General features: G+C 45.4%; 2 protein-coding genes and 1 pseudogene across 3 annotated transcripts; 1 reads left to right on the forward strand and 2 right to left on the reverse strand.

Annotated features, from left to right (window-relative positions):
- Positions 1-1940: 1940 nt before the first annotated feature.
- LOC107542712 (spermine synthase pseudogene) lies at positions 1941-3657 on the reverse strand (annotated as a pseudogene).
- A 198-nt stretch (positions 3658-3855) lies between these two features.
- On the forward strand, positions 3856-10649 carry CFAP144 (cilia and flagella associated protein 144). Of its 2 annotated transcripts, XM_016220160.2 has the most exons (4): positions 3856-4011; positions 6670-6729; positions 7193-7296; positions 10460-10649. In XM_016220160.2, the coding sequence occupies exons 1-4, from the start codon at positions 3879-3881 to the stop codon at positions 10568-10570; spliced, it is 408 nt and encodes a 135-aa protein (XP_016075646.1). In that variant the 5' UTR covers positions 3856-3878; the 3' UTR covers positions 10571-10649. The 2 variants fall into 2 exon arrangements, with proteins under 2 accessions (XP_016075646.1, XP_087676499.1); XM_087820373.1 differs by lacking the exon at positions 6670-6729.
- Positions 10650-13490: 2841 nt separating this feature from the next.
- EBNA1BP2 (EBNA1 binding protein 2) lies at positions 13491-20215 on the reverse strand. Its single transcript, XM_016220159.2, has 9 exons — positions 20034-20215; positions 19868-19951; positions 19466-19635; positions 18793-18916; positions 17616-17705; positions 15963-16038; positions 15663-15756; positions 13890-14052; positions 13491-13747 (listed from the first exon to the last, which is right to left on the reverse strand). The coding sequence occupies exons 1-9, from the start codon at positions 20097-20099 to the stop codon at positions 13697-13699; spliced, it is 918 nt and encodes a 305-aa protein (XP_016075645.2). The 5' UTR covers positions 20100-20215; the 3' UTR covers positions 13491-13696.
- Positions 20216-20701: the final 486 nt, after the last annotated feature.

Consider the following 20701-nt stretch of genomic DNA (forward strand, 5'->3'; position numbering starts at 1 on the left):
CATCTAGTTTGTGGTTCTAACTGTTGCAATGTTTATTTCCTTATTTATCAAGATCTTTTATGTTATGAAATTGTATTTTTTCTCATTCCTTGTTAGGTTAATTCCTAGATAATTCAGTTTGTTGCTAATGTGAATGGTATTTTATTTTCTGGTTGATTTCTCTGTTATCTGGGTGTCAGCATCTGATCCTAATTGAAAGGTAACCCAGAAGTTTCAAGAAAAATCTGCAACCTCAGACACTGGATGAGATAGAGGGTCAGGACAATTATGTTCTTCAGCTCTTCAGTATTTCTCAATACATAGTCTTGGAATTTAGAAGCAGTGATGGCCTGGAATGAACTAAGATAAGCAGAAACTAGCCCCAGAGGCACTAGAAAGGCCTGCACTGGGCTGGGCTGTTATATGTTTAGAGCTCATATCAGGTCGTCATATCAGGGAAACAAAAATGTGGAGCTGGGGTGGAGAGAAGATGAAGCTACAGCAATTCCAACCCCTCTTCCTCTGAGCCTCCACCTATCCCTAGCCCTGTGTGGAGGAAGGGCTAGACCACTGGGCCCAGGCTGAAAAATATGTCAGTTTGGCTGGGACATATAGCCTTGCTAGTTGTCTCAAAGCTAATAGTGTGGCTCCTTAGCAGAATGATGGTTCATTTTATCCTCAGTCTTAGGAAGTTAGTGAAGATTTCAGGAGAATATTTGAGCCTCACTAGGAAAAGGGACCCAGGCATGTCTCACAATGACAAGTAACAAAGGCACTTCTCCAGCTCAACCAGCATGTGATGAAATCAGTATCTGTTTCTGAACGTAAGAGTCTATGTAATGATGTAAACAGAAGAAAACCACAGTGCAAACTGGCCAGACATCCAGTCAGCCAGCAAACATTTAACAAATACCTATATCTGTCCATATTGTGCCAGGTACTAGTAATATAGAGATGGACCAGATATAGTTCTTGTTCTCAAGTAACTTAGATATAAACAAATTAGTTTAGTAAAGTATTCTAGTAATTGTAGATTTGGAGTAGAGCATGGCACAAAGAAAAACAAGACTAGGAGCTATAGATTCCAGAAAGGTTTTGAAAGATGATTACATGTGAGCTCATAAACACTGAGTACGTGTTCCCCAGAGAGACAACGTGGGAAAGAGCCTTCTAGGCCAAAGAGCAGGAGCTGGAGCAAGGAGTCATGAAGTCGCTTGCTGGGCTCAGGCAATTGCAGACATGTTCACACAACTGACATGTTCAACACTGTGTACTTAGACCTAAATACATCCTGGAACATAATGTGTCATGAATGTATGAGTGTGGGAAGGAAGGAAGAGAGAGAGGGAGGGAGGGAGGGAGGGAGGGAGGGAGCACAGGCTCTGGATTCAGTGTTTAGGTGCTTACTTTTAAAACCAGGTGAGGCTCCTTTCTTTATGGTAGGTCTATTTTTGTTCTTTTAAAATAAACTATATATATAAGGTATCTAGAGTCAAATTCATAAAAGACAAAGTAAAATGATGGTTGCCGGGAGCTGGGGGTAAGGGAAATGGGGAATTGCTGTTTAATGGGTATGAAAAGGTTCTGAAGGCTGGTGTCTCACACAATATGAATACACTTAACACCACTGAACTGTGTACTTAAGAATGGTTCAGATGGTAATTTTTTATATATATTTTACTACAATTAACATTTTAAAAAATAAACTATAAAGTCTCCCACTTACTTAAGTTAGGAAAGAGGTATTCGGTCTATACTATCACATGGATGATCTGGGTCAGAATGTCTTCTCAGATATGAGACCCTTGCTGTTTTGTGAGATTGAGAGATTTCTTTCATATTTTTTTCTCATTTGTAATTTTAATCAAAGCACTGCTAATTCATTCTTTTTTAACTCTGTCTTATAAGCACCAAATTTTAATATCTAAGTAAACTTTTTGGGAAAGAAACACCATAGAGACTTTTCTCTGGAACAAAACAATGATATTCATTCCTCCAAACATTCAAATACAAAGCCTAACAAAACAAAAACAAGAAAAGCCCACACATTTTTAAAAAGTAACAAAATCACATTCTAGGGGTTCAGTGTGCATTTAGCAGCCTTCTCCCAGCTGTCTCATTATCTTCAGCTGGCTTTCAAAAAAAAAATAAAAAATAGCACCCTACTTCATCAAAATATACATTTTCCATTTCCTTTCTTAAATTAAAAGTAATAATTAGAAAAAGAAAACTTGAAGAAATTCACCATCAATTGCCTGACTCAACTGGATGTCATGGCAGCATATGAAGATCAGGAAGGTTATTTGCAGCATACAGGATAACGGCATGCCGATCTTCAAGGTTGAGCTTTCTTCCAAACAGTGTAGAACACCCACAACTCCAAGTATGAAGGGACGCAGACGATCTCCTTCGAGAATTCCACAGGGCAATAGAGGCACCCAAGTTGTTGTTCATAGAGTGAGAGGGCTTCCGTCAGATTGACACCGTTGCCCTGTGTAAAATATTTCCCATCCTGCTTCATTACTTTCATTGAGAGGTCAAGAATCAGCCTGAGAAACTCCCATGTGGAATCTTCTTCCGGAGACGTGGAGATTGGAACAGCTGTCAAATCATTAATCACATAATCAAACTTTCTGCCTTCTCTGACGTACCTCTTCAGTACCGGAATACAGTCTTCCACGAGAACCTGGTAGCAGTCTCCGGTAAGGTTGTCTAAGACGTCGCCACACGTCTTTCGCATGTATTTCTTACATCCGTCAATCACCATTTGGTCAATCTCTACCATAGTGGCCATCTTGGGTTTCAGTTTGACTATTTCACATAATATGCCCCCGTCTCCGCCGCCCAGGATCAGCACGTCTTTGCCCGTGTAATCCTCCTTGCCACCGCCCATGATGGCGTGGGTATAAGCCCAGTCACTCTCCGCCAGGTTAACATCCCCACTCAGGATGAGGATATTTCCATACTGCTTCGAGTGTAGAATCTTAATATTCTGGTAAGGTGAATCTTCATCATATACCACTTCATCTATGTCGTACTCGACCAGGCGGCCGTCAGCAGTCGGCCAGTATCTGTCGATGGCCCCTCCTCGAACGATGGGTGGCAAATGCTTCACCCGCCCAGGTCTGTCCTGACTCAGTTCTTTCATTCTTTCTTCTACTTTGTTCAAAAGACTGTCAACTTCTTTGGCTGGCGCATCGCCATCGTAACTCTGAAGGTCCAGCGACACCAATCCATGTGGGTAAATTCTCAGGTTGGCGAAGCTGCCGTTTTTGTTGATGTAGGTCGCTAAATAGCCGTGGTCCTGCCAGGCGTGCAGCGCCTCCGTCATCCCCTGCCCCTGGAAAACTGGCCGGAGGCCCTGGAGAATGGTCTCGCCGTCCTCCTCGGCGCGGAGCAGGAAGTCGAGGGTGCGGTGCCGCGCGGCCGCCATAGTGCGGCCGAGGCCTGAGGGGGGCGGCGGGAACCCGGGGCCCTCGCAGCGGCTCAGGAGGCGGCCGGCGTGGGCTCCCTGCTCTGGGAGAGCTTTCGCATCCCGTCCAAAATCTCTGGTAGCAAATGACTGACCAGGGTGAAGTCCAATCGTAAGTCCACTACAGCCCCGTCGGCCACTGCGTGGCGAATCCATTTCCGGCCGTACCCAGGGGCGGCCCTAGTAACCAGGCAACGCCCAGAGAAGCGGCGGAAGGTACAGGCGAGCGCCCCAAGGGGGCGGAGCTTGGGTAAGATTCTGGGAGGCGACGGTGGGCGGGCCCGAGTGAGGCGGGTGGGAGGAGAGTAGCCCAGGACGCTGTTGCCTTGGAGACAGCCAGGGACTGCGGGGCAGAGCACAGCGGGTGGCCGGCGGCGGGGCGAGGGTCGCGAAGGCTGAGAGAGGAAGCAGGGCCGGACTCAAGGCCATGGCCGGACGCCAGAAGGAAAAGGAGATCCCGGATGAGGTGCATCAGAACCAGATCTTGCGGGAATTGTACCTCAAAGAGCTACGAACCCAGAAACTCTACACGAAGTACCACGTGAATCCCCTGCGCAAGGGTGAGGGGCGCCGTGGGTGGAGGAAGGGGACAGAGGCGCGGGGGGCGGGGGCGGGCGCAGGAGGCGCCGCCTGGGGGCGGGGCGGGGGGAGGCGGGGTTGGGGCGGGAGGCCTTCTCGGACCTCACCCCATTCCTAGACTTCGGGAACTAGAACTTTTACCCGGGGAGGAGGGTAGGGGGTGTCTCACCGCGCGTCACGTCAGATAGTAGATATATTTAAATAGTCGCGATGAGATGTTTTTGTTGTAAAAGAGTTAAAAGGCTTTTTATCATTTTGCTTTTGAAGTAATTATATTTGGCAGGGTTTTATGTATTTTTGTCTGTAGTTTTGGTCTGCTTTTAGCGAGCAAAGGTTTGGGGGGGGTTTAGGCTTCTAAATTGTCTTCGGAAAGTTCAGGGGTAGTAGACTCAGGGCCCATAGTGTCCCCCTAACAAAATATCGGTACCCTCTGCTCCTGACTTTGCACATTCCTTGGGTGGTTTCATCCGTCCTGTAACATCATCGCCCCATTGAGGCCCCAATGGAGTCCCAGACCCATTTGCCCAAACACCTGCCAGCTCCCACTTCCCCTGGTCAACCCAGGGGTGCCTCAAACGCACCAGTTCCAAAGTTAGGCACATCCTGCTCCCCTCCCTACCTGCTGCTACTGCAGAATATCCTTTCTTAGCAAAAGTCACCACAACCATTTGCTCTCCCAAGTTTGAAGCCTAGGAGTCATCCTCAATCACTCCCTCACCCCACACATATAAGTCCTCCCACTCCTGGTTGTTAACATTTCTCTCACCAGCCTCTTCCCATGTTCCTACCTCAGTGGAACACACCGTCATGCATGTGGAGGCATCTCCACCTCTCCTTGCTTAATTCTGCCCTCTAAATAGTGCTTGAGTCTGCCCCTCTCCATGCTCATCCCCAGGCCTCAACAGAGCCCTCCTCACTTCTGCCTGGATTGATCTCATGGACTCTTAACTACTATTTTCTTCCAAGCCCCACCCCCTCACCTCCTACGTTTACACTGCTGGCAGGCGTTTGATCCTGCCATCCCTCTGTAAAATCCTCAGTGGCCCCACAGCTTCTGAGCCGAGATTTGAACTGATGTGCAGACCCCTGTAGATCTGGCCCTGCTGCCCACCAACTTAACCCTCATTCCCCTCCCCACCCACACACTCTGCCTTGGAGAAATATTTTAGTGCCTGCTCTGCACCAGCCACATGCTCCCTTCTTTCCTGCCATCTAAATAAATGGATTTCCTAACACATCTGGTCATTCCCAACCTCTTTCCCTTTATAAACATTGTTCCTTCTTCCTGAACTTCTGCCCCAACTTCTAAACTAAATTAATTCTAGTCCACTGCAGCCCACCTCTACAGACAAAAATGTAATGTCATTTTTAACATAAAAAAAAATCATGTTTTTGATATACATAGTGAAATGATTACAACAGTCAAGCTAAGTAGCATAGCCGTCTCCTCACAGTTACCCACTGTGTGTGTGTGCGCACACATGTACGTGCATGGGTTTGTCTGTGTGCACGCACAAAAAATCTAATGCCTTCACTTTTCTTACAATTTAACCTGGTTTTCCACTAGAGTCCCTAACTGCTAATTTCAGGAAAACAACTTTATGTCCAATTTTGTTTAAGTTGGTCCATTCCAGCAATTTAATCCCTCAGCAGCCTCAGGCTTTCTAGGAAAAGTGCTGCTCTCCCAACTTGTGCCCCTTGAAATCATGATTAATATGATCCATTGTGGTCTAGTGAGAAAATATTAGAACTTGTATTTATGTTTACTTTTACGTAGAAAAAAAAGAAATTATGCTTTGTTAATATACTGGTAATCATAGGAATGCAAACTCGGAGGTTTTTTATTAGAAGTTTGACATAAAGTCACTTTGGAGACCAGTGGTTCCTTCTCGCCTCTGCTCATTTCTTCCCACTGTCTACCTAGGTCACTCCTCTTGAATTACTCTGGCATTTTAGGTACTTCTCAAACTCACCAGGATCAACCTTAGATTCTTTCCATATCCTCACCCAGCACAACCACTCACTTTATGCAGGACTCTGCTCTAATGTACCTCCCACCCCCACCCACCATCAACTCTCTATCCACAGAACCTGCTTTACTGTTGTGCATCTCACCTGTATTTGCCTGAAATGATATGATTGTATATTGTTGGTCACCTCAAATAGAATGGAAGCTCAGGGAGTATGGAGACCTTCTGTTTAAAGTCCTGCCAGTGCACCAGTAATTACAGGTTGAGTGGATGTCTGTGGATTCTGTACCTCTATTATCATGTGGCCACCTGGTATAGGTCACTCTCTGTCTAACCTCGTTTGGCTGACTGGTGTGTCTGCATCACTAAACACTAGTGCTGTCCAATAGAGATTCTGCCATGATGAAACTGTGCTGCCCAAAATGGTAGCCACTAGCCACATGTGTTATTGAGCACTTGAGATGTGCCTAGTGTGACTTTGGCCACAGAGCTGGACAGTGAAACTCTAGACTGTCAGGTCCTCGAGGGCCTTATTCCCTCATGTCCAGCACAATACCTGACATGTGACAGACACTGAGAAAATACTAAGTGGTTGTATGGCCTAAGGTGGGTCTTAGGGCAAGGAATTGGCGTTTTAACGGAAACTTGTGATGCTATTTTTTTCTCTAGTTCACACAATCACCAGAAAGCCCATGTCTTGGCACGATAACCTGGAGGAACCTGCAGATGGTAGGTTCTGGGGTTTGAGAACACCACTGAGATAGAACAAAGAGAGGCGGACAGCTGCACAGTCCTCTCGGGGTAGTCTGACCTTGGGGCAAGTAACAGTCCTCTGCTTTGATCATCTGAAAACTGGACTCAAACTAACCAAGCTCACAAGAGGCTGACATATTCCGCCATATTTTATTTATTAACTCTTAAGCCAACAAAAATGTTCCTAATGACCTGAACATTGCATTTATTCATTCACCAAACATTAGCTGTTACAAGCACACATCTTGAAATTATACTTAGTTTAAATCCTGGTTCTGCCACTCTGTGTGACTTTGGACACCCTTGGCATGAGGCCTAAGCAAGCCTCTGAGCCCAGGTACTCTGTCTCTAAGGAAGGAAGTGTCCAGAGTAAAAAGGGCACAGAACCACATGTTGTTTTCAAAGACTGACTCTTAATAACTCATGCCCCATCCTCCAGACAAGTTTCTGAATCTCGTTCACCATGCTGCCCAAGGACCCAGGAAGAAATACCCAGAGACACAGACTGAAAGCCAAGAAATTGGATGGTTCTCAGGGCCCTTGGTAAGTGTGTCTACTTGACTTAGGAAGCACAGAGGCAACAGGTGGGGGCTGAGATAGCAGAGTATGGACCTGATGCCTGATTCTGAACTCTGGCTACCACTTCCTAGCTGTGTGACGTTGAATAAGTGACCAAGCTGTTTTATGACTCAGTTTTCTCAGTGTAAACTGGAGATATTACAGTACATATCTCATAAGGTTATGAGGAATAAATGAGGTAGGATCTGTAAGGTGCAAGAACAGTGCCTGCCACATAGTAAGTACCATGTAAGTGTTAAATGAACAAAGTTAACTGATAACAGACTGCCTGAATTTGCTCTGCTAGTAATTAGTAGGCTGGTCTTGGCCACGCCACTTAACATCTCCAAGTTCTGTCCCCTTACCTGTAAAGTGGGAATGATAGCAACAGTACTCACCTCATTTGATTGGAAGGCCCCCACTACCTACAAGGAGCCTTTAGCACATCATCACCCTAAATGAAAAAGGGCTTCTGTTACTAAGGAAAAAATGTAGACTTCTAAATAGACATCTTGAAGAACTTTCTGCCACCCATGTCTTTCAACTGTGCCTTAATGTCTTTCATCACATAGGTTTTAGTTTTTAAGGAGGCATTGTGCCAATGTTTTCTATTATGGTTTCTGGGTTTTGTGCCTTGCTTAGGAAAACCTTCAACATCCTGAGTTACAAAACAGCTAACTTTTCTTCTACATTTTCCCCTAAATGTTCTGTTTTATAACACTAGGCTTTTAGTGCATCTGTATATTTTGTGAGTGATATGATGTTGGAGACCCTGTTCCACAGCTGTATCAGAACTTCCTTCATGGCCCCAAAGGCACTGCAATCTTACACACCCTGTACCTCCACATGTGCTGCTCCTGCAGCCCAGCCTTGGACCCCTAACCACTGCTCCTTGGGGAAGTCTTACTCATCCTTCAGGACAGCTCAGGAGTCACCTCTTTCATAAAGTCCCATTACGGGACTTCTGCCCCCCCACTCTCCACCAGGCAGAGTTGGGCACTGCCCCCTGTGCTTCTATAGTACCGTGTGCCTCCTGCTGTTACAGCTCCATTCAATTCAGTGTTTCAATATAATATGGTGGCTCTGGAGCCAGACAGCCTGAGTTCAAATCCTAGCTCCACCACTTTCTAGCTGTGTGAATGGAAACTCTGAATCTCCATTTATTTACTGTTAAGCGGGGATAAAAATATTGGTGCTTGAAGGTTTGTTGTGAGGATTAACCAGAAATGTATAAAACTTGCTAGGCTAGCACATAGTAAATGCTCAATAAGTGTGGGCTACTATACTGTCACTGAAGAATAGAAAGGGGGGCACATGGCCCTTCCAAGGGCCAGCAGGTGCCTCCCCTGGCCCCTTGGCTTGTGCTGGGTTGTCTTTGTCCATTGAGTAGTTACATAGTGTACACCCTTCCCACCAACTCCCCATACCATTCTCTTATTTTTACTATGGGGACCTGGCCTTCTCCCCCATTTTTCCAACTCCAGTCTGGGGCACAGGGCTCTGCTGCAGGGTGACTGCATGGACATTGGGTAAGTGTCTCAGTAAGTCAGCTCTTCCAGTGAGGAGAGCTAATAGCTGCACATTTTTAGCAGCTCCTCTTCAGACCCAGGGCATCGCCTTGGAGAGGGGAGACAGGGCAAGGGTCCCAACGGGAACCCCACCACTTTCACAGAGGAACTGAGTCCAAGAGGCAGAGGCCAGGTAGACAGCTGGGGAAGAGACAGATGTTCAAAGGGAAATGGGGAGGGGGGGTGCAGGCGGGGAGGGATTCACTTATAGTGAACAAAAGAAGAGGGTTGTGAAGGAAAGGTGAAGATGAATTAAAAATCATCCAAGTTAGATAACTTGGCAACTTCCAAAAGTATCACAAAGCACAATAATTTAGCTCATTGTTCATTTTCTTAAAAGCCTGACTGCCACAGGTACAAATTGTGCATGTGGAAATGTGGCAAGCACATCTCACAGCAGGCTCACCATGCCATGGCAGGAAGGACTAGTGTGACTGCCCTGGCCAGCCTGCCCTGCTCGACCCCCTGAGGCCTTGCAGGTAACTGCTGGGATGTCACATCAGGTATCCACCATGGAGTTGTAAATAAGCTCAGCATGTTCATCATTATAAACTGGGGGCACTGCTGCCACTAGACGGCGTTGGTGGCATAGTAAACTATACCACACTACCATTACATCCAGTTGTGCAAACATAAAAGTTAATTATGCTGGAGTTTCAGAGTGATGCGCTAGAGGGCAGAAAAGGTTTGGTCAATCCTAACTTCACTTAGGGTTCCCGGCCCCTGGCAGGACCTCAGCCTGCACAAGCAGAGAACCCCCAACCCCAGTAACAGGACACCGGGGAAGCACACTCAATGAATACCACTCAGCCTCTGGTCTCCTAGTAACATGTGCTAACAGTGTGTCCTTTAGGTTAATTGCACAGTGGAACTTCTACAAGATTTACAGGTCAGCCCTGGCTGGTTTGACTCAGTGATTAGAGCATAGGCCTGCGGACTAAAGGGTCCCAGGTTCAGTTTTGGCCAAGGGCACGTACCTTGGTTGCAGGCTCAACCCCTAGCCTGGTTGGGGCACGTGCAGGAGGCAACCAATCGATGTGTCTCTCTCACATCGATGCTTCTCTCTCTCCCCCCTCTCTCCCTTCCACTCTCTGTAAAGCAATGGAAAAAATATCCTCAGGTGTGGATTAAAAAAAAAAAAGGAAAAAGATTTACATGTCAGAGTTCTCATGCTTACTCAGCTCTCTGTGTAACTACAACACACTCATTCACAAATATGTACTGAGTCCCTAGTGTGTGCTGCATACTGTTCCAGGTGCAGGAATAAACAGTGACTAAGCAGACACAGCGCCTGCCCTCCTGGAGCTCACGGTCCAGTGGGGGAAAGAGTCCACAGGCCTCCAACTTAGGCAGTGGAAAGGGAAGGGCAGCAACTTTGCACAGGATCTTCTCATTCAGCCCTGCAACTCCTTTGATGTCAATGTAGTCATCTTAGTTTTGCAAACTGGGCTTAGCAAGGAAAAGAACCACCAGACATGCATCAGCGGAGTGGCGCCTGGTTCAGGTCCAGGACCATTGGCTTGAACCCAGGTCTTCCCCCTTCCCCACAGGCTGCTTTCTGACACTTCCATTCTGTTTAGATCAACCCAGAACGTGATGACCACAGGCTGAATCACTTCAAGGTCTACAATGACATCACTCTGTACAAGGCTAAGATGTGGAGCTTGGGAGAAGATGATCGCCACAAGTAGATTGCCAGCAGTGGTGTCTACCCATCTTTAATGCCCAAAGTGTGCTTCCCAGATAAATAAAGATACTTTAAAGCCCAAACTTCTCCTATATAGAGTATCACATTTCTCCTTTCTGCCCATGTGCACTGGTTCAAATCCTTCATCTTATAAACAAGTCAGAGAAGTTCCCTTAAAGATGGAAAACTAGCTGCAAACAGTATCTCCTCTGCCTCCCCAGGCCCTAATAAAGGGATGCAGAAGGTATGAATCCACATCAGAGAGAATAAGAGAACCATTAGCAACCAAGAAAACTGAAGACATTTAGAAGATGGAAAGCTGATGAGAGGGTGTAAGAAGCCACGAATGCAAGCTAAATGGGGACACCTCTCAGCATACAGCCCATGTCCCAGTCCTCCCTGGATTCAAAATGGAGTGTGAAGCAAGGAATGAAAGTGGACGTTGGTAGGGAGTCTGCAGGAAGGTCCACTCCACACACCAGCATCCAGGCATTTAACATCTCCCACACTGGAGGAAAAGCCCAGGGTTCAGGGAAATTAGGTAAAGCACAGGGTAGGAACGAGGTATGAGGCTGAAAACAATCAATTAAAATGCACCTATATTGCATTTTTACCCTGGGTTTGAAGCTAATGGAATCCTCTCTGAAAAAAATAAAACAGCTCTAAAAGAAAAGATCCCCACATAGACCCACTTAAGTCTTTTTTAAAAATAGCCAAGAAACATCCAGTCTGGGAACACATGGAGGTGTTGGGAGAGTGGTGTGCCCAAAGGGCATGGAAGCTCCATGCACAACTTTTCCCACATTTAAAGTTTTGTCAAAATTTATTAAGATCACTTTGCATGGTTTCAGCAAGTGGTAACTTTGTGGTCCTGCAATACTGTGCAAACTGAAGACTATATAATTTTTTAGATGAGTTGATGTACAAAGTAAAGCTCACTCACGCACACTCTCTGGTGACACTAGGAAGATGAAAACAGAAGAAATGTGGTTGCTCTAGTTAAAGAAACAGACAAACAGGAGTACCAAGAGCACTTCCCCTTTCAGAGCTAATGATGTAATGAAAAGGAATCCCGAACCTAATCTATTAATAATTCACACTAGATCATAAATAGCCTCACCTCTGTATACCAACGAATCCACTTTTTATGCTCTCCTCAAAATATATTCATGATGATAAATTTTTAAATTTTTGTCAAACTATTAAACATCTTACTGTTAAATGCATAAGAAAATAACATAAAACATTGAGAATCAAGTGTGTTTCTATAAAAAAAAAAAAAGGGCTTCCCTTTTTTTTCTTGTACATGGCATGGAGCAGGCATCATTTCTACACCTCTGCAAATTGCCTCACTCGTTTCTAAATTAGGATTGGCTTCCAACATTTTATCATTTCTACTTTCAATGTAAGAGTATCTCAGTCCCTTCAATGAGATTTTTGCCCATTGTTATTTCTGGGACACCTTCACCCTCTTCGTTTTCCTCATTATGTCCATAAATTCTCTGGCTTCACAGCTACTCTCTAGAAAGATAGTGCAGCCGTGCCCACCTCAGCTGACTTCAACTCCATTTGCATACTTCTGGCCTTACCACTTTTCATTTCTTTACTGTGCTTTCATCTTTGTTCATCAATTCTCTCAATTATCTACTTTTGTAAAATGCCATGTAGGTTCATTGCTGGACCAAAAAAAGGCATCACAATTCCACACGTTGCTGTCTGTGCAGTGACCAATCACCTAGAGACTTTAAAATCATTATGCATCTGTGATTCATTCCTGTAGTTTATAAAAGCTAAATTCATTCTTTTTTACTAGAAACTCAACATGAAAAAGAGGAACACAAATGTAGGAAAGAGACTTGCGGAATCCCAAGGTAATAGGATGAAGGCAACAGAAGAAACCTCTTTTCAAAACCAAAACTGTAATTCAGATTCTGAGAGAGATGACTAGAGACCATCTATAGAGTGAGAGTAAAATGATGTGAGAAAAGATCAATTAGGAAACAAAGACCTCTGGGTATAAAGTGAAAAATGAATCTAAAATAAGTATTCAATATGATGATTAGAAATAATCAAAGAAATCGTCCTCCACAGTAGAACAATACAAACACACAAACTTAGGTCATTAGGAGAGGTTCAACATCTAACAGAAATTGCAGAATGAGAACAAAGAAAATAGGGGGAAGCTACCCAATATAACTTACCAGAACTGAAGACCTCACATTCTTCCAAAAGCCCTAATCAAAGAGTGCAAACAGGCACCCGCCAAGGCATGGCCTCATGGCATTTCAGATGACAGGGAGAAGAAACGCTTCCAGAGACAATGAAACTGGAATGGCTCGGACTTCTCAGTGGCAAAACAGGAGCCGCAACACAAAGAAGCACGCCTGCAACATTCGCAGGGAAATTCCTACCTGCCATATGAAAGGCAATTCAAGAAATGCAAAGAGGTAAGAAAGTCACCTCCCATGTTCCCTTTCTTAGGAAGATACTAGAAAACAGTATAGAGCAAAAGGAGGCACAGGCTAAGACAGGAAAGTACAGGATCCAGGAAATCATGGATCCAACCTAGAAGGTCTAGAAAAGGGAAAAGGTGACAGTTGTATGACAGACCTCAGTTACGGTGGGAAAATTATAAGGTGGTTAAAATGACAAAGCATCTAGAATAAAATGATGTAGAAGGAAAACTGGCACACAGAAATATATAAGGAGTTAAATATATTAACTCAAGGAAAACCAAAAACAGTGCCACAAAGGAAATATCATAGTTCAACCAGCACTCCAGTGATTGTTATTTAAAGGATATTCATAATATAAACACTGATTATTGATATATCTAAAATGATATAACTATTTAGGAGGATAGGGAAGAATGGGGGGGCATTAAGTCATCTCTCATGAAAGGAAGACAATTTGGATTCAAAGTCTAAATTATCACTGTATAGAAGTATTATTTAATATGTAAAAGTAACTTCTAAATCTTTTAGTCTTAATTGAGTTTTTTGCCCAAGGGTGTATGTTTCTTTGAGAATTTCTTAGTTTATTGAAAAAATATTTTACAAAAAGAAACCAACATAAGGGATCAATTGCATTGTGAAATCCCAAGTCTTCAACTTTTTCTTGGAGATGCTGCTTAGCGTGTTCTGCTCTTCATTTTCTCTCTTGTCCGTTTTCCAGGTCTCTTCTACAGAAAAAGAAACACCAGCTGTGGTCACAGAGCAGCTTGGCCTTCCGCCCCATGACCAGGATGCACAGAGAGGAAGGAGGGCGGAGGTGGGTTGGAGGAGGCTGCTCCAGCGCCTCACCTGATCCCCAGGCCCACTTACATTTGATCCTTTCTTTCCAGGCCTCTTGAGGCCCTTGCCATGAGCTGTCTTGGCCCGGAAGCTGGATACATCATCGTAGCTCTCACGAGTGTTCCACTTGGAGCCTTTCTTCTTACCACCAAAGCCAAACTTCTGGTTTTTATAACGTCGTTTGGCACTGGGACTGGCAAAAAGGGCGTTTTACAGGTTACAAATCAGCACTGCAAATCCCGATGAATCTTATGGCCCAACAACACCCTCAGTATTCTGTCTGTAAGTAGACATTATGTTCCCTAGAATCTCATCCTTGGCCCAACATTCCTACTCAACAAACTCCCCAGGCAAGCTCATCTATTCACAGGTTTAACCACCAGAGCAGGACAACAAAGCAAGGACCAGGAAAGGATCCACATACATTTTGTTGCTCACCACTTATCTTTGAAAAGTTTTCTATTTTAACTAAATCTTGTGAAATCATCCTCAGTTGTTTCTATTCCTCTCGGGAATATATACATGCAGGTAACATTCAAATGTAATCTTAAAACTGGTCATCCCACAGGAATCTGACTCAGCATTCTGAAATCATGTTACCTCCCTTCCTACTCTGGTTTCACCTTCTGTGCACATGCTCTAAAGACGCTGGCAGTGCTGCCATCTACCCAGACATCAGGCTAAAACCAAAGGCAAACTAAAGCCTGGGCGTCAGCCTCAATCCTTCCTTTGCTCACTCTCCACACCCAACTCAATGATGGAATCCTGCTAACTGAGCTCCTGGATACTCCTTCAATCTATTGTCTCTTCTCTACTCCCATGACCACTTTCAGGCCATTATCATTGCTCAGCTGGACTTTACTGGTCCCCTAATTAACTTCCCCACCTCCCTCAAGACTATCATTTGCACAAGAACCCACTGTAACTTTTAAAAACATGAATATGACCTGCACATTATTTTGAGTAAAGCCCGTCAGTGTAACCCAGGCTTCTCAACAAGACAGACAAACTCTGCCTCTGTGACTCAGACAGAGTCCCCTCCAGCTACATCTCACCACTCCTTGCCTCACACGGTATTCCCAGTGATACCAAGTGCTGGCTGTTCTTCACACGCAAACCTGCTGCTCTCATCCCTAAGCTTTTGCTCATTCGTGTTCTTCTGGACTCCCCAGACCTGCATCTCTCCTATTCTATTAATTCTTACTCATCCTTCAGACTAAGCTCAGGTGGGATCCTCCTCCAGGAAGCCATCCCCAGACCCTGATCCCCAGACAGGTCAGATATTTCTACAATGTGCCTCCATACTACTCCCCAAATGCCACATCTTAGCATTTACTACATTACACAGAAATGATCATCCCCCTAGGCCTAGTGTCCAGGAATGCATAAAGGTGAACTAAAAAAAATAGTAATATCCAACATTACCTCTTTTAATCTTTATAATACTATGAGGCACACACGATTCATTTTAATAGATGAGGAAATTAACATTAAAAAGGTAAGGTAACTTGCTGAAAACTACCCTCCCAATGAGGGGCAGAATCTCTGGATCTGAACTCTTAACTGTACTCTTAACCATCACACTGTTTTACTAAACATTCACTCAAATGTGCCAAATCCTTAAATCACCTTCCTTTAATCTTCAAAGACTGACATGGCTAAAAGGACCATCACATAGCCTGGTCAGTCTTAGCTACAAGCAGCAGCAACCTTCTCTGAACCCTGCAGCTGCTCCTATGGCGGTCCCTGCCACACTCGTGACTGCTGCCCAGTATACACAAAACCAAACCGAACACTTCATACCCCTTCTTCATCTGCTGGCCTTTAGCTCCTTCCTTTGAGCTCCGTGCCACAGGTTTCTGATCTCCGTCAAGAAAATCCAGTTTATCTGAGAAGCCTAGGAGTGAATTGTATTTGATTTAGTGCCATCACATTTTAAGAAAAGCTTAAAATTCAAAAGATTGTTGCTTAATGAACTAATTTTAAGAGCCACATCTTCTTCCCTCACCTTCTCTAAGCTTAGGTCCAAATCAATCAAGGTTCCAGAGCAAGGTGTTAGAATTAGCAGGCACCCTGCTCCCTATATGAGAGAGAAATACTGACCTTTCTGATACTTCTTAATGGCACTCATCATGTGTGCTTTCTCCCGCTGCCTCTTCTGAAGGACCTCTGTTTGCACCTGGGACATGGACACAGGCCTGTTACACCCATTCCGAACCATTGCTGTGAGTGTCTATACTCTCCCAGTATCAACACTGTGATAATACCACCGCCACTGAACGTTTACTGAGTGCCAAAACTATGTGAAGGTTCTAAGGACATTATGAGTTTAGCTTCCCAACAAACCAGTGAGGCAGAAATTCTTAATATTCCTGAAACTGAAGCACAGAGAGGTAAAGTAACTTGCCCCAGTCACACAGCAGGAAAGTTCAGAGCTGAGATTCACACGCAGGCAATCTGCATTCTTCCTCCATTACACAATCCTGCCTACAAAACTGTAGTGAATCATGTTTAGGTCCACATTCAATTCTCCCCATTGATTGTATCTGTGCCAATTAAATACTTTATTGTTACTAGGCATGAAAGTACCAACAGAAAAAAAAATCTCCCCCCAAATCAAAAGAGAAAAGAAGCTTTAAGGACAAAAGGAAATGCATTTACTCTAAGGCAGGTTTCTCAATCTCAACACTACTCACAGATCAGGCAGGATAACTCCCTGTTGGGGGTGTGCAGCCTGTCCTGGGCATTGTGGGATGTTTAGCAGCCTTCCTGTCCTCTACCCACCAGATGCAGCTGCACACTCCCCACAAAGACGCAGCAACCAAAATGTCTCTGACATAACCAAAAAATCCCTGGGAAGCAAAATCATCCCTAGTTCAGAACCAGTGCCCTGAGATTCCTCAAATTAGAAAGAGTGAGATAATTGGCCTGAATGAATTTTTCTTTGCTTCTGATAATTTATGTTAAACCAACTGCCCATGTTTTTGAGTTGATCTCAGCCATCAACCACCAGATCAATCCAATAAATCCATAGCTCCCTGTTTGCAGAGGACAGGATGCTCATCTAGTCCTACTCCACTGAGGATTCCAAATGAGGACAGCAGCTCAACACCCCAGATCATGTTTATTCTCACCCACAATGAACCTCCCCACACGCATTTTTCCCCACAACCCTTTAATTTCTGTCACCTTTCTTAAGTGACCATGAAATAAAGAAGAAAAACCAAAAGTTTCAGGGTATGCCTGCTCTGATTTCACATTAGAACTCAGTCATAGTTCAAACTCACGGGTACCATTTTTTCCCCACTGATTAAATGACAATATGATTCTTTCAAGGACTTTACAATCATCTAGGCCAGTGATCATCTGAGAAGCTTTTGGGGGAAGGGAAGAAAACATACACCGATTCCCAGAGATACTGAAGCCTAGAAATCTGTTTTGAAAAACTTCTCCAGGTGGTTCTGCTGTGAGATCAGGTTTGGAAACCACTGATCTGGACCCCCCAACTCTTCACTGTATAGAAATACAAACTGGAGAGGTAAATGACTTGCTACAGTTACCACACTACTCCTGGTAACACACTGGCGTCAAGGGAAGATTGTGCTCATGAATACTAGCATACATGCGCACACTCCACTATGAGATAACAAACACATGATCGAACACATAAAGGTCATGGAACCAAATCAGACCGGGGCAATCTGGCCTGACAAACACACCCAGCATCATTCTATCCCGCGCCACTTTCCTTCTCACCTTCTTTCCGTATTTCCTAAGTGCTCGAAGTTGCTTAGCCTTTTCCGACTTCTCCATGGCAGCCTGTTTAGCCTGCAGCTTTTGTCGAATCTAAAACACAAATGTTAGTGTATGTTATTTGAATCTGGGATGACTGCTATTTTGGGTACATTGGAGCAGGAAACAGATATTCCCTGTTCTGCAAACTATGGAGCTCAAAGGAACCTTGTAAATCATCTATTCCAAGATGATTTACACATGAGGACAATGTGGCCCAAAGACTGAGCACTTCGTCCAAGATACCAAACATATCAGTAGTGAAGCTAGAACTTGAAAGCAACCTTCTCACTCCTAGTGTACCATTTGTTCCATTATACAAAACTGCTTGCTTGCAATTTTGCCAAGAGAAATTAACTTCTGTACATCTCTATTGTCTGCAGACTGAGGTTAAACCAGCAATGCAACCCCAGTTCCCTTCTCCAATATACCACATACACATTAAAACTCCAACAGATATCAGTCAGCCTTTTCCATGAAACATACACATTTCAGTTAAAAGATGAGCAGTTGTTAGTGTGAATGTACAGAGATGTGTCTGGGCCCATCTCTAGGTTAGCTTCCCTAAGTACCACCAAGATAAGAGCTCCCTAAAATCGAGCTTGAGACCCAAGGGAACTATTTCAATACATCTTGGATCAGATTTTGGCAATTCTCTTCCTCACAAAGTTAAACAAGGACCAAGTTCTACCTAACTCTAAATTATACTACATCTGAGCCATACCTGAATCCCTCATTTTATAGAAAACTGAAGCCCAGAGAAAATGAATTGTCTACAAGTTGTAGCACTGCCCCCTGGCAATAGGACAGGATCTGTATTTTTTCTACATACCATGCCATGATCATGCCAGCCAGGAAATGCAAAACACCATCTCTACCTTAGGGACCACACTTCTTCCAGTACTTTTCCTTCCCTTAACTGTTTAAATTAGGAAAAAGTCACCCTTATATTTATCTAACTGGTGGTGACTGACATGAGTCTGAAGTAGACAATAGAGATAATAATTGCCCTCTGACAACCACTTCCCTATTATTAGGCTTCGTCTTTTTTTAAACCTTTTAGGAGATTAGCCAGCTAAATATACTTAAAAGTACAAAGCCCCGGCTTTCCAGAAAAAAAAGAACCCTCCCTGTTTCTTACCTTCTGCATCTGCTGATCAGACTTGGCCATCTCAGCAAAATAATCAGTGGGCCGCTTAGTAGGGACTTTGAGCTGATGGAGACGAGGTAACACTGCAAGCACTGCAGCCTGGGCCTGACGGTAGCTGAGGATACAGGATAAAGTGTGAAACCAGCTAAGCGGGAGAGGGCTTACATTCCTTCTCACTGCCTCTCATGAGTTATCCGAGGTCAGAAGGGCTCTCTCTCAGCATCTGACCTCCGCTAGCAAGAAGATACACACAAAGACAAAAACGGTAATAAAACCTCATTAACTTGGTATCTGGACGAAATTTAACTGTACACTCTTTTAAAAGGGAGGTAAGGACTACTGAAAATTAGTAGTTTCAGAGAATGACCACTCTAAAAGTACCTATGAACTTCAAGCTAATGACAATCCAATTATGATTCTTATGTAGTCACTAAAAGAGTCTATATAAGAACTTTCTATAAGAAAAATCTTCTAATAATTGTCCACACAAGCAAAAAAACCCACAAAAAAACCTTCAACTCTTTTTAATCAAAAGAAGACTTCCTCCCTGCTCCCAGGCTTTTGATACCTTCTGAGGAGTACAGGCTCACCATTTTCTCCCTCCCCCATGTAGCACAGGGACCCCCAACTCCTCCCACATTTGAAATCAAATATACAAACATACAAGCTCATCTCCCGCTGGAAGTCATCTTCTGGATCAACAGCTTTCTGATCCTCGTTCTGAGGTGTTGACTGAGTTCCATTGATTTCTGGCACTGGACCGAGGGTGATATCAAGCCTTTCAACCCATTCCAGATCCCGCTTGAATTCTGCCAAACAGTGCTTCAGGCCATTCTAAGAAATTCAGACACTGAGCTCCTAAGAAGGGAACCCTTAATATGTCTCTCCCAAGCCCTGGGTGCCAGGCCAACCGACAAAGTGCTAACCCCCTGCACCCCAACAAGTAACTGACCCTCTTGGCAAGGCGCAGGCTGCGTCCTTCCTGGGACAGGACTCACCCACCCGAGCGCAACCGTCCCTGGCGCTCACCCCGTGCCCAGCACCCCGCCCTGGCGCCCCAGCTCACCACGTCGTTCACGGCTTTTTTCGGACCCTCTAGCACGACATTGAGGCCTGGCTTCAGGAGCCCTCGCGAAAACGCATCCTGCAACTGCGGGGAACGACTGGCCTCAGTGCCAGGGGAGTAAGGACGCCCCCCCTCCGGCCCAGCCGCGCGGGTCGGCTGCACCTACCTCTCGGTCAGTGACGAGAGATTCTTCAGAATCCGAGTCGGAGCCCGAGGGCAGGGGAGTGTCCATCTCGCGCGCACGCCCGACAACTACCGGAGGAAGCGGCGCAGGCCCAGGCCCCGCGGCTGGAAGAGGGCGCCTCCGCCGCCGCCCGCCTTCAGGCCCCGGCCCTCACCGCGCGGCTCCACGTGCACCAGAACCGCACCGGCGCTCACTACCCGCCGCGGCGGCTGCCGAACTCCTCGATCGGACTTCCGCTTCCGGTCGCAGACACACTTCCGGCTTCCCGTTGCTATAGGAACCGCTCAGGCGTCTGAAAGTGCCCAAGCGCTTGGGATCTGTAGGACTGCCCCTGGATACACGTGTAGTCCGCTGACTCCGAGAGGAAAAGCGTAAGGTGGGAGGGGTACCCCGGAGTCACCGAGGAGCAGGAAGCCTCGAGGGCGCAAGGAAGGGGAGAAGCTGGCAGCAGGGTGGGGGTGAGGGTGAGGGGCGCTGGGGATGTAGGGTGGGGCGGATGCGGTGGAGCCGGGCTCGGGTCAGGGGCGGGGCGACGCGGGGCGACGCGGGGCGACGCGCTTCTCCGGGCTCCTCCGGGCTCCTCCGGGCTCCTCCGGGCTCCTCCGGGCTCACCTGCTGCGCTCTGTCTTCACAGAGCAAACTCTGGCCGG

Source organism: Miniopterus natalensis, chromosome 9 (assembly GCF_054644295.1).
Source record: "Miniopterus natalensis isolate mMinNat1 chromosome 9, mMinNat1.hap1, whole genome shotgun sequence".
Classification (NCBI taxonomy): Eukaryota; Metazoa; Chordata; class Mammalia; order Chiroptera; family Miniopteridae; genus Miniopterus; species Miniopterus natalensis.